Source organism: Gopherus flavomarginatus, chromosome 4 (assembly GCF_025201925.1).
Source record: "Gopherus flavomarginatus isolate rGopFla2 chromosome 4, rGopFla2.mat.asm, whole genome shotgun sequence".
Taxonomy (NCBI): domain Eukaryota; kingdom Metazoa; phylum Chordata; order Testudines; family Testudinidae; genus Gopherus; species Gopherus flavomarginatus.
Window position 1 is genome coordinate 66,624,099 of NC_066620.1, and position 16,032 is coordinate 66,640,130.

Genomic DNA, 16,032 nt, shown 5'->3' on the forward strand with positions numbered 1-16,032 from the left:
TCGGACCATTCCAGTCTTGGCCCATCCACCCAGCTCTGCTTAGGCCTCTTGATCCTGGCCTGCAGCCTCCCACCTCTACTCTGGTCCTGGCTCTCTCCTGGACAGACTCTCATGTACTAACTTCAATTTGGGGCCCAGTTTTGGCTGCTGTAAGGGAGTTAGGGATCCTGCCTCTCTTCCCAGAGACTGTGCCCAGCCTGGCTTTGTGGCTCCCCATGCAGGTTCATGCTGCTGTGCCCATGGCAGTTCCGACATTCCCAGAGCCCCCAAGGGGTTCTACAAACTAGACACAGTAATCACTTCCCCAGACATTGAAATGCAGCCATCTCTGGGGTGGAACATAGCAACTGTTTAACACACATCAGCACACAGTATTTTAGGAGACCCTGCTCTTGAGATCCACATGTTCAAACCATATCTAAATCCTGCCACTTCTTCCTATGCAGCATCTTAAAAATCTGGCTATGCTACCAAAATCATCATCATCTCTCATCATCAGTTCTCCTTGACGAATGCTTGGAAGTGTCCAAGTTCACAGGGGTGTTGTAGGTCTGGGGTGTATTTACAGGAGCGTTGTACGGCAGACACAGGAGGTAACTGTCCAGCTCTGCTCGGGTACCTGTGAGTTTCAAGCTGGAGTACTGCATCCAGTACTGGGTGCCACACTTTAGGAAAGAGGTTGAGAAATTGGAGAGAGGCCAGAGGAGAGCAACAAACATGATGAGTGGTCTAGCAAATATGATACATGAGCAAAGGTTAAAAAAATAGGGGGGTGAGGGGTTTAACCTTGAGAAAAGAAGATTGAGTGGGACCCGATAACAGTCTTCAAATATGTGAAGGGCTGTTGTACAGAGGACAGTGACTAACTATTCTCCATGTTTTCTCAGGGTAGAACAAGAAGTAATTGGCTTAATCTGCAGCCAGGGAGATCTGGGTTAGCCATCAGGAAAGCTTTCGAATTGTAAGGCTAGCTCAGCACTGGACTAGATTACCTAGGGAGGCTGTGGAATCATTGGAGGTTTTTAAGAACAGGTTAGATTAACACCGGTCAGGGACAGTCTAGGTTTCCTTGATCCTGCCTCAGCACAGGGGGCTGGACTAGAACTCTCAGGGTCCCTTCCAGCCCTACATGTCTATGATTCCATATCATCTTGCTCCCCCTGAGCCTATTCAAAATGCTGCTGCTAAGGTTACCTTGTCAGCTAAGCTCTCTGTGTCACCTTTGTCTCTGGGTCCCTCCACTGCCTTGCCCACTTCTCCCATGGGCCCCAGGTTGTATAATTTTTGGCGGTGCCTAGAATGGGTCCAAGCAGAGCCAGCCCATCCATAAGACGGACTGAGGCAACCGCCCCAGGCCCCGCGCTTTGAGGGGGATGCGGAGTCCAGGGCGGCCTGGCAGGTTAGTGGGGGGCCTGGCGCTGGCAGCAGCGAATGGCCTGGCCCCAGCTCCATCCCCTCCCATGAATGATGCCGGGAGCTGGTGGAGCAGGGCAGGCTGAGGTCGGGTCACTCATTGCTCCTGGTGCCAGGCCTCCCGCTAACCCCCCAGGCCACCCTGGACCCTGTGTCCCCCTGAAGTGCGGGGCCCCCCAAAGCATGGTAAGCTCAAACATTGGTGAGGTTGGGCCCACGTTCCTAAATATTGGTGGAGCACGGGCACCACGGGCCCATATAACTCGCCACCTATCAAGGCATCAAACACAAGCTACTGGTTTTTATCACAGCTCAGCCCCACCTACCTAACAATTGTAATATATTATCCAGACATCTAACCCTGTCAGCCTTTGCTGATCACTGATCACCTTTGTGCTTTCTCCCTTGCCCCCCTCATGCCTGGAAGGTGCTCCCTGTGAAAAATCAGTAGAGCCACTGCACAGTCCTTCCAATTCACCTCCAACACGCTGCCCACAAAATATTACGCAAGCGAGCGGCCACCTCAGGCACAGCACTGTTACTTTGCCCTGTGCCACGTTCATTTAATGTTGTCTCTCATCACATGCCAAGATTGAAAGCTCTCTGGAGCAGGAACTGGCTTATTATGGACATGTATGCACAGTGCCTGGCACAATGGGGACTGGATTCCTGACTGGAACATCCAGGGACATCCAGGGACTACTGTAACCAACAGTTAGTCACACACGGTAGTGCTGAAGGGGTTGCGAACCCCTTCCCTTTCCATAGCGCTAAGCAGGAGGGAAGTCCTGCTTAGATCCTGGCAAGATGTGAAGGAGATCCCAGGATGGAACCAGAGCTGCAGAGCTTGGCGGGATTATGGTGGAAGAACAGAAGTAATAGCAGAGTTGGTTCAGCTGGGGCACTGGGGTCAATCCCCCAACTCCTGGAGAGAATGCTGGGAAACTGATCCTTACAAAACCCTAGCCCCTGCCACCAGGATCTCCTCTTTGCACTTGAGAGGGCCCCCCAATTTCAATCCGTTCAAACACTCCTCACCCAACACCTCCTCCCAGCCCTGTATCGAACCCCAGGTGCTGCTGTGCAGGGACTGGATGGACACAGGGCTGCCCAGAGAATTCAGGGGGCCTGGGGCAAAGTCGGGGAGCTGTGGCGCTTGTACTCACCAGGCGATGGTCCAGGTCTTCGGTGGCATTTCGGCGGCAGGGGGGCCCTTCAGTTGCTCCGTGTCTTCGGCAGCACTGAAGGGCCCCCCACCGCCAAAGACTCGGACAGCCGCTGGGCCAGGGCTCATGGGGCCCCTGCGGAGCCTGGGGCAAATTGCTCCACTTGCCCCCCCCCCAGGCAGCCCTGGATGGACAGTACTTACCCAAAGCCCCCTGGCAGATGTCTGTCCTTGTGGCGCCTTCAACAATAAACTGAGGGTCCCCCACGATTTCCTGCAGAGGAGCAGAGAGACTCAAATACTGGTGCAAGCTTTCAGCAGGATCTGCACTCTGATCTCTACTCAGCAGGTATCAGCTGGACTCTGGTTCAGGAGGCAGGGATGACCACATGGCAGTGTCTGACAGCACCCTCAGGGGAGAGGGGTGTCAACTGCCACCAGCAGTGGGCAAGGGCCTTGACTGTAACCACTCCAAAGGGATCAGTGGGGAAACATTTTGAGACTTTCTGCTGCAGAGCCACAGGCCCCAAACCTCATTAGTGGCAATGGTATGAGGGCTTACACACACTGAGGGGACCCAGTCACTGAAGGCAACATGCTCACACCCCTGTGCAGGTCCAATTCCATCCAGAAAGGGCAGGGGTGAGACAGAGACCAACCCCCACATTTCAATGCCCAGATCTAACCAAGGGAAAAGGAACTCACTACAGAAGGCAACCAGGTCTGAGAGTACAACAGACTGAACTCCCTTGGCACCCCTGGCTCCGGTACCCGTGGAGAAGGAGGGTGTCTGAAGGAGATGGGGCCAGGGGCAGGCAGAGGGGTTTGGAGTGCTTGGCAGATTGGAGACCAGAGTTCAGGGCAGGCAAAGGGATCCAGTGTGTAAGGGACAGGGCCACAGCCTGGGTCACCATGGCAGAGCAGCTCTCACAGTGCAGGGCCTCCTGGCCAAGTGGACCCAGATGGACTTTGCAGGCCCCACAGAGGAGAGAGCCAGGCACTTACCGATGGGCGCTTCCAGCGCACCCCCTGGGTCTTGCCAGAGTTTGGCCCCAGCTCCTTGAAGCCGAGGACGGAGGGGACTGCTGGGAACTGGGGGTCCTCGAAGAGAGTGCCACTCTCCAGGCACGCCTGCTTCAGGGTGCTGTAGTCCTGGTTCAGATACTTGACAGCATTGTTGTGCTCACCCACCCCCTCCGCTCGCAGCCGGTCTCTCTGCAGCCGGGAGGCAATTCCCCCAAAGGGCATCATGGTGCAGTTGTCCAGGCACAGGCAGCGCTAGCGTCAGCACCTCCCCCTGTGATGAAAAAGGCACCAGGAGATGAGATGTGGCACAGCAGTGTGTAAGAGGCTGGGGGTGGGGAGAAGAGAAGATTCAGGGATGGCTGAGGACAGGACTCCCCCATGGGAACAGAGTTTGCAAGAGGAATCTGGGCTAGGCAGAGAAGAGACAAGTCAGAGGCGAGGGGCCCTGACAGAGCTGTGTGTGGGGAGCCCAGGGCTGGGATAGCAGGGGCTGCAGGTCAGGGATATGGGGCACTGGCAGAGCTGTGTGAAGGGAGCCCAGGTAGAGAGGCAATGGTGGAGCCTTTTGGAGAAGCTTGCACAGTACCTGACTGCTGTACGCTGGACTCTGACTATTACTTTCAGTCATCACATTAACAGGCTAGAAGTTCGTCCCACCCAGTAACCATCTTCCTTTTGAAAGACTGTTGTGAGGGAGCCCAGAAACCAAACAACCGTGCACGGCAGGCCAGTTGGCAGTGCAGGAAGGACCCCTGGGGTGGCCTCCCACAGTCAGGGGCCATTCCCACACCCCATTCCATAGCACAGACACTGTCGCTTCTGTGTAGAACTGGGCCACGGTGTCCAGCCTGACAGGCCACATTTCTATCCACAATGGTGTTCAGCCGAACAAACAGAGCTCCCTGGACTCCAGCTGGGAGCAGACTGGGGAGGGGGGCGTCTCCGCTGCTGAAACTCTGCACAGAGCTACAAACAGCGATTTGGGACTTGCCTGGAAAGGGGCCAAGCACACAGGAATCCTGGCCGCCTCAGCCCCCATCCCCCCCACCAAAGGCAACTTATCCACTGTTCATCACTGCCCACCAGGACTTCAGAGCAATGAACTTTTCACTCCAGTGCTCTGTTCTTGCTGCTTACAGCGCCTCCTGTGTAATCAGGCTGCGATTGGAATAGATTGGAGACCTGCCAGACCCAGCACTTCTGCCCCACTCCCCATAGTGCCTCTTGGGGGTGGCTGGGATTGGAGATGCTGGGACTCTACTAGACCACTGGTTTTCAAAGTTTGGGTTGCAACCCTGTACCAGGTCGTGGAATGCGAGGCACTGGGTTGCCTCGCTCAGCACCCAGGGACCCTGGCACCTGGTCAGTAAAAACTACTAGTAAAACTAGAAGTTCCTACCCGGAAGTGGCCAGAAGCAGGTCTAGCTCGTAGGCAGGGGGGTCATGGGGCTCTGCGCGCTGCCCTTGCCCCGAGCACCAGCTCCACACTCCCATTGGCCGGGGAGATGGGGGTGGTGGTGCCCAGGCACCTCTGCCTAGGAGCCGGACTTGGGGTGCAGCATAGTTCATGGTGTCAGGACAGGTAGGAAGCCTGCCTCTGCACACCAGCTGCACTGCTGACCGGGAGCCACTGGAGGTAAGCCCATGCCCCAATCCCCTGCCTCAGCCCTGAGTCCCCCTGAAACCTGGAGCCCCTTCCTGCATTCCAACCCCCTTATCCCCAGCCCCACTCCAGAGCTTGCACCCTCAGCCCAGAGCCCTGACCCCCTCCTGCATCCCAGCCCTGAGCCCCCCAAATCCAGAGCCCCCTCCTGCACCCCAAATCCCTCATCCCCAGCTCTGCTGGGTCACGGGCATCAACAGTCTTCAACTGGGTTGTCAGAAAAAAAGTTTGAAAACCACTATCCTAGACCCACTTCTAGCTATCACTGCTGGTTGGTGGGGGAGAAGGTGTTGGCGATATTGTTCTGAGACAAACCACGGATGTGTGTGTGGAAATTGGCCACAGTGGGAAAGTGGGAACTCCTCAGCGGGAAAGGGAGGCGGTTGGAAGTGGGTGCTCCTCTGGCTCCCCACTCCCAGGGATGGGCCCTGCAGCACTGCAGATTTCGCCTGCATCAGTCCCTTCCTTCTGGAGATGTCCTTGGCAGAGCGTGCACTGAGTCAGCACATTCAGAGGGCCCATTAGCAAGTGGTGAGATCTCTGCAAGGCTGCAGGCCAGAGCCAGCAATGCTCAGTGGGCTAGAGCAGTAGTTCTCTCTCAACCAACCCCCAGGGAGCGTGCAGGACAGGTTTAAGGGGGTAGCAAGTGCAAGGCAGGTGTTAGCGAGTGGCAAGCTGGGCAATTGCCCAGGGTCCCACACCACAGGGAGCCCCCTGAAGCTAAATTATATGCTTCATCCCTGGGTGGCAGGACTCGGACTTCAGACTCCTGGAGGGGTTACAGTAGTCTGGAAAGGTTGACGAGGGAGGAGAAGGGGCAGCCCTCCTCCAGCAGGAGAGAGTGACTCAAACCCAGCCCAAAGCTGACAGGATGCATGATTCTGGGAAACAGAGAAGACCAGTGCCTGCTGATAGTGGGGGAAGGGGGCCACAACCCCAAAACAGCTTGAGTCATGCCCCCCAAGCAGCCCCTTCCCCCTGAAAAGCAATGCCCCCCCTTCCTGGAAAGCAGTGGCCCCTCCCTGCAGCTCCCAGATATTCCTCCTGTCTCTGCCTCTCCCTGCCTTGTGCAGCTCACAGGCTTGCATGGAGAGGGCCTGGCCACACCATGTGACCGAGAAATCTGGGAGGGCATGTGACCCCTCTGCTGGGAAAGTACTGTCTGCTCCAGGAGAGCCTCTCCCACTAAGAGGTGCTACTCAGAAACCAAGTGACCAGGCAGGGGCCAGTTGGCCATGCAGAAAGGATCCTCGGGGTGGCCTCCCACAGTCAGGGGCCATTCCCACACCCCATTCCATAGCACAGACACTGTCGCTTCTGTGTAGAACTGGGCCATGGCATCCAGCCTGACAGGCCACATTTCCATTCACAATGGTGTTCAGGAGGGAAAGGTGAATACATGTGCAGGGGGACTTCAAAGCGCCCAGCCGTCAGTCCCTGCTGGAGACTGGATGCCAGACCAGCAGGACCACAGCTCTGTCCTGCTCGGGATGTATGCAACTAACCAACTCCCACTAGTGCTGGGGACACAGCTGGCCCTCTCCCCACCAGTCACCAGCTTCCCATCCCAGAATATGGGGGTGGGCCCCACAGCCAATCAAGCTTGGATCATCTGGGCCAAACCCCAGTCTCCCTTACTGTGACTGGGACCCATCGTCCTCTTGGGTGAACAACTGATGGGCGGAGGTGGGGAGCCCACCACAAACAGGGTAAAGGCCTGCAAAGTCCCTGCCTCTGAACGATTTAATCAGCACCTGGGGCCTGCGGGTTTATGGGCCTGGGCTCCCCAGAGCGCCAGGGTCCAGTGCACTGTGCCACCCCACCCAGCAAAGTCAGCTCTGACCCACCTCACTGCTGCTCCAGTGCCCAGACATGGGGGCACTACTGAGCACGAGGCGGTGGGCACTGGCTGGCACAACCGAGGCCTCGCTCTGAGGACTGGCACTAGTGCCCAGGGAGGCAGCAGGTAAAACCTCAGCCTGAGGGCCTGTTGGAATCCCTGCACTGTCCCCTCAGAAATGCTGACTCCTCCTCATCTTACAGGGAGCGACACTCAGCAAGGCTAGTGCTGGAAACACACAAGAAGTCTCTTTGCACACAGCAGCAAAGGGCCCTTTCCCCCTCTTCTGCTCGCTCTCCCCCAGCTCAGAAAATCACCCCAAGTTACCCCCAGGACATCTCACTGCAACAGCCAAGCTAGGCTCCATGTTCTGCTGCCAGAAATCCTGCCCTGGGGCCTGTAACGCCTTCTTCACAGCCTCCCTACTGCCAGCCATGATCCTCTCCATTCCAGGGAGCACCCATGCCAGAGTTCCCCAGAATGGTAGGGGACCGGACACCTAGCAGCCCATCGCTGAGACACACCACAACCCTCAGCACAGGACAGCGTGGGTGGAGCCAGGCCACAAGGAGGTCTCCCCTGATCCTGAGGGTGCCTGCTGGTACAAGGAGGGAGTGGATGGTATTTGCTGGGATGGCTCTTGGCAGATCATAGAATATCAGGGTTGGAAGGGACTTCAGGAGGTCATCTAGTCCAATCCCCTGCTCAGATCCCATGCTATAGTTCTGCTGGCTTCCTTGGGATGGCCAAGAAACTGGGCACTAAACACAAGGTGCCCTATGGTGGCACCAGCTGTACCTGCTCCAATGCTCATTGAGGTGGGGAGGGAGAGAATACACCCTCCCTTTGCAGCCCCAATCACCCTTCATGCCCCTGGTGCCCACTCCTCTGGCAGTGTCAACTCCTCTCCGCATGTCCAGTACCCCTTTCCCCAGGCAGTACCAATTCTGCTTCTCTCCACATCCCTGTGTCCCTCCCTACCACAGCGTAAATCCTCTTTTTCATCTCCACCCAGTTCTCAGTGCCAACTCCCCACCCCAGGGTGACAGCACTAGTATCTCTGTGTGTCCCAGAATCTCATAGCGACACCATCTTGCTGTACCAGTCAAGTATCTTCCCATCCAGGAAGCCCCTGGGCTAGCTCCTCCTGTCTCTGACTGGCAAGGCAGGGTGAGGAATAACACTAGGCATAGTCATCTGTGCTGCCTTTGTTTCCTGGCTTGCGGTTTCCCCTGCCTCGAGCCTACTCCTGCTCTGCTGGGCCCTTTCCTACCTCCTCGACAGGCCTGTGCAGGGCTGACATGGGTATGAACATGCTCTACCCATGTCACTGTCACTCCAGGGAAAGAGCATTCCCCAACGGCAGCACCAGCCCTTCGCCCACTGCACTGAGCGCGCTACATGTCCCCTCCCTACTGCACATCCTCACACCAGCAACGGCTGGCCCAAGTGACTCAGATCCCCCCTGGGACTGACTGTTGCCCTGCAAAACAATGGTGCCCAGGCTAAGCATTGTGTGAAATGCCCCTCTCTGCTCCTGGGGTTTAGCTCCCCATGGGTGGTGCTCTCTGATCCTCCCCTCTGGCTGATTGGCTCCAGGAACCAGATGGGAAAAAATAACTGGCGGTCATCTCTTAAGCTGCCGTTCCCAGTCACGCTGCATAGATCTTTATAGACCAACCCTCCCTCTCCACCCTGCATGCGGTGATCAGCAGTAGAGTGGTTAATGCTGACATTTCCATCATCAGCTGAGTGAACAGCCCCCTCCCCCCCAGGATGGGGGCAGCTGCCCTCACGGAGCGATGGTTTCAGGCTGTCTGCAGACTCAGGCAAACTTCTATGCGCTAGTGACACACTGGGAATGTTTACAAGCTTTTCTTCATCCCCAGGGGGCTAAAAAATAGCGGCCTCTTTTGTAGGGTTCCTGCACCCCTGCTTCCTCTTCAAAGATTTATAGCTCCTCCCCGCTCTGCAGCAGCCCCCTGTTCTGGGCAAGCCACCTGTGGATAAGCTGAGCTTTGCCCAGCAGGAACAGCCATCCATAGTGCATAGGTTATTATTAGCCTTGTTATTCAATGTATTTTGGAAGGCCCTGATGGCTGCTGTGCTCACAAAGGAGGGGAACCAGCAGCTGATGCTGGAGGCCTCCTGAGTGCAGAGGGAGTGAAGAGCATTTCAGACACATGGGGGAACTGGTCTGGATGCGAGCTAAGCAGGAGCAGACAGAGGTCTCCATTCAGGCTGGTGCTGATGGAGCCAATGGGTCCCCTGGGTGGGCATACAGGGTGCACATTTGTGGATGGTGCTTCAGAGAGGCACAAGCCAACTGTCGTCCAGGGAGTGCCAAGGCCATCTCTGTGCCTGGCAGGCCCCCTCCAGCAGCCTCCATATTTTTGATGCCAGGGGGCAATTCTGGCTCCACAGACTCCTGGAAAACAGCTCCAGAGAAACACACTGCTACCAACAGGGCCCTGAAATACTGGTTCAGCCACAAAGCTTGCTCCCCAGCACAGCTGCAGCATGGGGCCTGGCGTCCATCCAGATGCTTTGGAGACTTCCTGGTGGGAAACCCCCTTCTGGGCAGGGTGCTCCAATACCATGGTGATGGGCACGGCCCAAGAACTGGAATGGAACAGGGATGCCACTAATTCTGGACAGCCATGGACTGCTCTACTGGGGGGCAATCCTGCGCTGCGACAACAGTTAAATCACAGCTCCCTCCATGGGCTTCTCCTGGGCTGCGTGGGGAAGGCTCTGGTATCGGTGATAGTGTGCTCCATCCTCTCACAAAGAGGGCAGCCAGCTGGACGGAGCTCAGCGAAGGGCCCCCGGAAGGGAGGGGGCTGAGGAGAGGGTCAGAAGAGCTAGGTGTGCCTAGCTTGGCTAAGAGGTGTCTGGAAGTGGAGTGTGCAATCCCTGGGGCTGTAAACCCCAAGGGGGAGAGGGGGAAGAGGGCATAGCTAGGAGGGATGGGGTGTGATTAAGGGAGTGGGAATTAAAGTTGAATCTCAGGAAAGTCTTCCCAACACAGATGGATGCAGCTCGGGAACTGCCACCCTGGGAAAGTGGAGGGAGCCCCATGGCCAGGGCGCATAGAACGGAGCCAGGCAGGCACTAGACAGGATTTCTGTGCTGCACTGACCTCCCGGAGCTGGATGGGATGGGACCCAATAGGTTTCCCCATCTCTCCATGCAGTGCCTTCTCCTCAGTGTAACAAGTCAGTGACGCTAGGGCTGACTCCGGCCCTGGGAGTCCCCGAGCTCTCTTTCAAAGTCCTCCCCTGGCTTCACTCCCTTCCCCAAGGCCTGCACAGTGCCGAACAGCCCAGCCGGGAGCTCCAGAGCAACCCGTGGCTAGGACAGCTTGCTCCCCCTCTCAGCTGTTCCAGCGTATGCTGGCAGCACAGCGAGGTTTTCGAGGGGTGAGACAGCTGCCCTGTTTGTTTGGTTTGGAGGACACCTTCCCTGTTCCTTCTGACCCAATCCAACTGTCCCTTGCACTCCCCAAAGGCCTCTCTCCAGCAGCCAAACAAACCCTGCACCAGCAGTGGAGGATTAGCTACTGGGTCAACGGGGCCTGTGCTCAGAGGCTTTGGAAAAATGGGTGCCCCTAGTGCTCCTGCCGGGGAGCGGGTCAGGACACGAGGGCTTGCTGTAGCACTGGGCGGGCAGAGGTGGGCAAGCCCCCATGCCACAACTCCATTTCCATGGCAGGAGCATGGGGGAACAGCAGGCGGAAGGGGTGGGGAGGGGCCCCCACTTGCCCCTCCCAAAACCCTAATCTGCCCCTGTACACCAGTTCTGTCTTCACTCAGCCCCCAGTGACGTCATGCCCACACTGAGCCCTATTAGCTGATGGCTGCAACCATTATTGATCAGGGAAGGCGCACGGGACTCTTGGGTTCAAATCCCAGTTCTGCCACTGACTCGCTGTGCACCCACAGGCAGGCCATTGTTCCGTTCTGTGCCTCCGTTTCCCCAGCTGTACAATAGGGTTTGTCTCACCAATTCCCCCTCCACTTTTGTGCCAGGACTTGGCTTCTCCAATCTCCCTGCATCAGGGGAGACTGGCCCCCAGCTAGACCTTGGATCACCAAAACTTCCTACCAGCCAGGTTCTCACCATCCCAGCCACCACTCCGGGGACAACTCTTTCAGATTTGCTGATCCTCCCCCCAGGTGGGAACAGAACTCAAAGTTTTGCAGAACAATGCACTGTGATCCCTAGTGTGACGCTGACACCCAACAGCAGGGTGACCCAGCAGGCAGACCCTTATTCAAGAGCACAGGAGTTCAGCTCCGTACAGAACCCAGGTGACCGTTCTGGAGGGAAGTCCAGGTCCCTTTGCTTCTGGCCTGTGATCACAGGGGCGCCCCCAAACACACAGTTGAGGGTCCAGTTGTTCCCACCACTGCTGGTCCCCAGGCAATTCAGGGAGGCTCCCTGTGGAGCTGGTCAGGTCACCCAGGACTGAAGCCGTTGGGCTTGCAGGGCGCTGCCCACCAGGTGCGGAGTGGCTGCAGGCCTCGTTTCCTGCAGCAGCCTCCCATGGCTGGCTGGAGGTGGGTAGCACTCGATGCAGCAGAGCTTGTACAAAGCATCTAGGACAGGCCTGGCTCCATGCCAACCCATGAGATTTGCATCAAGAGCCTGTTGCAGCACAACAAGCCACCTGCTTACCATCCCTGCCTGAGCTGGGAGGGCACCGCGTCTCTGCAGTAATGACATCACAGCACAGGCCTGCACCACCGAAGAAGGGGGTAACCCCTCCCCCACCCCCACACCAGGACTAGAAAGTTAAAGGAAACAGGACAAACAGCCCCAGGGCTGGACTTACTGCTGTGCGTGGCTGAGCCCTCCTCACTCCATAAGGAGCCCAGCATCCAGGGATGGCTGCTCAGACCACACAGAAGAGCCCAGGAACTGTGTCTAGTTCAAACCAGGCCTGGACCCACCGGGCCACCACACCCAGCAGAACATAAAGAGTTACCAAGACTCACATAGCACTTTCTCTCCCACCAGCCCAAGGAATGCCACACCCCAATCTCAAATTACGAATAGTACACAGTCACCCTGCACCGAAGTGCAGCCACTTCTGGGGTAGAACACACCAGACAGCAACACTACACACAGGAGCTCAAGGCAGGGACTCACATGAAACAGCAGGACTAGGGGAAGGCACAGTGCAGTTACCAGGCTGGGATCTGGCCAGGCCAAGGGAGTTCACATCAATTCCATGGAAACATGCCCTGGGATCTATAGTAACCACAAAGCCACCAGGGCCAGTCTTACACCTCAGCTGAGCAAATGGAAAGGTGCTAACTTCAGAGGTGCTCGAGCAAGGGGAGATCGTTCCAAAGAGTGCTGGGCCCAGTACAGAGCCTTGGAGCAGGAAAGCTATTTCCTGTAAACAGACGAGAAGGGAGCCAAGAAACAAACTGCCACTCTCACGCACAGCCGCCCCCGGCTCTCACATAGCCCCCAGCCCTGATCAACTGTAGACCCCAAGCCCCACAGGGACAGCGGGCTGCAGCCTCCTCTATCGAGGCACTAACAGGGCCCCAACTGCTGCAGCACATCTGCTGCCAGAGCCAGGGACTTTACTTCTCAGCAACTTCTCTGTTCAGAATGGCAGGATCCTCCCTAGACCCATCTGTCCCGCCCCTACAGAGAGGCTCCTCTCCAGACCGGGCGCACTGGGGAACTGCAGTACTGCCAGTTAGGAAGCGTGGGTGAGGGGTGGAAGAAAAAGCCCCCTGGGATTTCCCCTAGGCTGGCAGCCCCGCATATGCACAGGGCGGGCACGCCCAGGGCATCGCTGAGCAGCGCTAGGGGGCCCAACTCCAGAGCAGGAACAACAATCCAGTTAGCAACCCACCCCCAGCCCAGGGCCCAGGCAGGTCTCAGGTTGAACACCCACATCCTCTGCCGTCCCTGTGCGGCTCACAGGCACCGGGTGCAGCACAGCAGCTGGCTTCAGCCCAGAGCGGCTTCCCCTTGCACATGCCCGAGACACTCGCAGGGTGGGGGGCAAAGAGAAAACGCCACTGCTGCCCTCCCAGGTGCAAAGGGGGGGGGTGTCCCCTTCTTCTCACTCTTGCTAAGGGAGGGGATCCCCAGGCCTGGAGCACAGACTTCTAGCCAGAGCCCAGCGAGCCCCTGCAAGAATTTCAGAGATCTGGGGAGTGGCGGGGGAGAGCCCTGTGCCACGGCCCTAACTCACCTGATCATTTCCTTGAGACACAGAAGCAGCTGCAACAGCCAGGAAGAAAGAGTGCCCAGCCAGGGAGGGTCCCTGCCACCAGCCTCTCCCTCCCAGGCAGGCCCTAAAATTAGCAGCCTCTAGTAGCTGAGCTGTTAATCGGATCCCAGCGTGGCCGGAGGGGCTGAGAAGAGCAGAGAGACTTACTGTGTGGGCTGCTCCCAGAGGGGCCCTTCCCTCTCTTCTCTTCCCTGGCTCCGCGCTGGTGCTAGGAGCCTCCCTCGCCCCGGCTCGCTAGCTCCGCTGTTGGCTCTGCACAGAGGAAAGGTGGGGTTTGGCCTGGTGGCAGGATGTACCGAGCATGCAGCTCAGATTGTGTGTGTATGTATGGAGCGGGGGGGCAGTATGAGCAGAGAAATTAAAGGCACAGCAGCTGCTGTCTGACTCCCTGCCCTGGAGCTGCTTCCCTGGAGAAGCTCAGGCCTCCACTTCACCGCCCCACTTTAGGGTTTCCTCCCTGAGGTTCACCCAGCCCCGTGTGCCAGGCTGCAGATCCTGCACCGCCCTTCAGCTGCGTCAGGGCATGTTACAAGGGGGTGAGGAGGCTGCACTAATAGCCTCAGCTCTCCGAGACACCAGCCAAAGGGATCCTCACTCCAAAAGCAAGGCGCCTGCACAGAGATGGGTCCAGATGGGCCGACCCTGGGGTCGGCAGAAGGCTTAGAGCCTGGCTCTCACCATGGGCTGAGGCGGAGGCTCAGGCCTGCCCGGGTCCAAAAGCGGAGGATCTAACCACGGAGTGAAGGAGAACCTCCATTAATAGTATAGAGTCTATGACACACACTTGAGTAGTTCTAATTCCATCCAGCAGAGGGCACACAAAACACTACCCAGCCTTCCTAGCCTGCATGCCAAGCACACAGCACTTTGCAGACAGTAATTAACCTCACAACCTCACCACATTAGAGCACTCAGGATCATCCTCCCATGTTCCAGATGGGGAAACTGAGGCCAAAGGTGACAAACATCCATAGCAGAATCAGGAATATAAGCCTGGCTCCTATTCCCATATGCAGGCCACTGGAACTTGCTGCCTTCTTCCTTCCCAATGAGGAGGGCTCTCTCACCACGATGACTTATGCCTTTTGCAGCCAGGCTGTGTGTTTTGCTCATTCTCCAATGGCAGGACACTCCTCTCACACAGCCTGGGATGTCTTGGGACTGGGCCTTGCTTCCCCAACACCAAGAGGTCCTGCTCCTCACGAGCAGCCTTAAGCCAAACAGATCCTTCCCAGCTGTTCACAGGGAAACTCCAGCCACTTTTCTGAGAACTGCCCTGGACGCGCTGCATGAAGAGCAGTGATCTGGACAGCATCCCCTCCCTGGGGCACTGGGAAGGGCATTGCCCATGTCTCCAGGGACAGGGGATCCCTACCTCAGACAGCAGCCCACCCACAGCACTTAATGCACCTCAGTGAGACCAGATCCCCTGCAGCGCAGACTAGGAGTGTCACGGAGTCACCGGGCGATGTTCTGGAACTGCTCCCCACCAAGCCAGTCAGGACTTTGGGGAGCCTCCTCTCCCTGGGAGCAGACTTGTTCAAGGCAAGAAGCTCACACGGCTTCACCTCCTGGGTCTCCCCTTGGAGCATTTAGCATCCTCTGCCCCTTCGTGCGCTTCCCACAGTGAGCCTGCCCCAGTGGGGTCCTGGGGAAGCCACAGGGTCCTGCACCCCCACTTGGCAGTCAGATGTGACTCTCAGCCAGCCAGTAAAACAGAGGTTTATTTGATGACAGGAACAGGGTCTAAAACAGAGCTTGTAGATACAGCGAACCGGACCCCTCGGCCGGGTCCATTCTGGGGAGCAGTGAGCCAAACCCCCACGTCTGCACTTCAGTCCTCGTCCCCAGCCAGCTCCAGACTGACACCCCCCTCCAGCCCCTCCTTCTCTGCTCAGTTCCTTTCCCAGGCCAGGAGGTCACCTGACTTCTTTGTCTCCAACACCTTCAGTTGGCACCTTTGCAGAGAAGGGGCCCAGGCCATCAGTTGCTAGGAGACAGAGTGCCAGGCATTTAGGTGCACTGGCCCTTTGCTCTGCCAGATACTTAAGAACTGCCATGGGGGCAGAGGCACCAACACAGTATTCAGAGAAAACATTAAGAACATTTCTAGTTCATCACATCATACAGCAGCCCACCCACAGCGCTTCATGCCCCTCAATGAGACCAGATCCCCTGCAGCGCAGACTAGGAGTTAATGCACTGAAATGAAATACCTGATAGCGTTCTCCCTCAAGACACCTCTGAAGGGATGGACAAAGCACTGTTGTTCCCCCCCAACCCTCCGGTAATACCCATTGTCACAGCCCGTGGGAGGGAGGGAGGGATGTGCTGTACACATGGGCCTGGATGTGCGTGTCTCATTGCACGGCTGTGGGGGTCTGTACAGTGAGTTTGGCTATACAGGTGTATGCTGCATGTATAGCTTTATAGGACTGTATGGGTATATAGGTGAGTGCAAGGGACTGCACACAGTATTGTGTCCTGAGCAGGCACACATGCACTGGTGTGTGTGTTTGTGTGTTACACACACAGGCAAGAGTGCTGAGTGAGCATGCAGGACACTGTGCATGGCACTGTATGTGCAGGGCAAATGCATGGGCGGGTGGGAGGGGTTCCTGCACCTGGCGGTGCCTGCGCAGCGCTGGGCAAGCACACAAGGG

At 57.0% G+C, this 16,032-nt stretch overlaps 1 protein-coding gene across 1 annotated transcript in view; it reads right to left on the reverse strand.

The window, feature by feature from the left end:
- CAPN11 (calpain 11) overlaps positions 1-13,681 on the reverse strand; it is a 33,917-nt gene extending 20,236 nt beyond the window's left edge. The window contains exons 1-3 of the mRNA XM_050950063.1: positions 13,517-13,681; positions 3,584-3,875; positions 2,783-2,852 (exon numbers count right to left, since the gene is read on the reverse strand). Coding sequence (XP_050806020.1) covers positions 2,783-2,852; positions 3,584-3,829 — 316 coding nt within the window. The 5' untranslated portion in view covers positions 3,830-3,875; positions 13,517-13,681. The remainder of the gene's footprint in view (positions 1-2,782; positions 2,853-3,583; positions 3,876-13,516) is intronic.
- Positions 13,682-16,032: the final 2,351 nt, after the last annotated feature.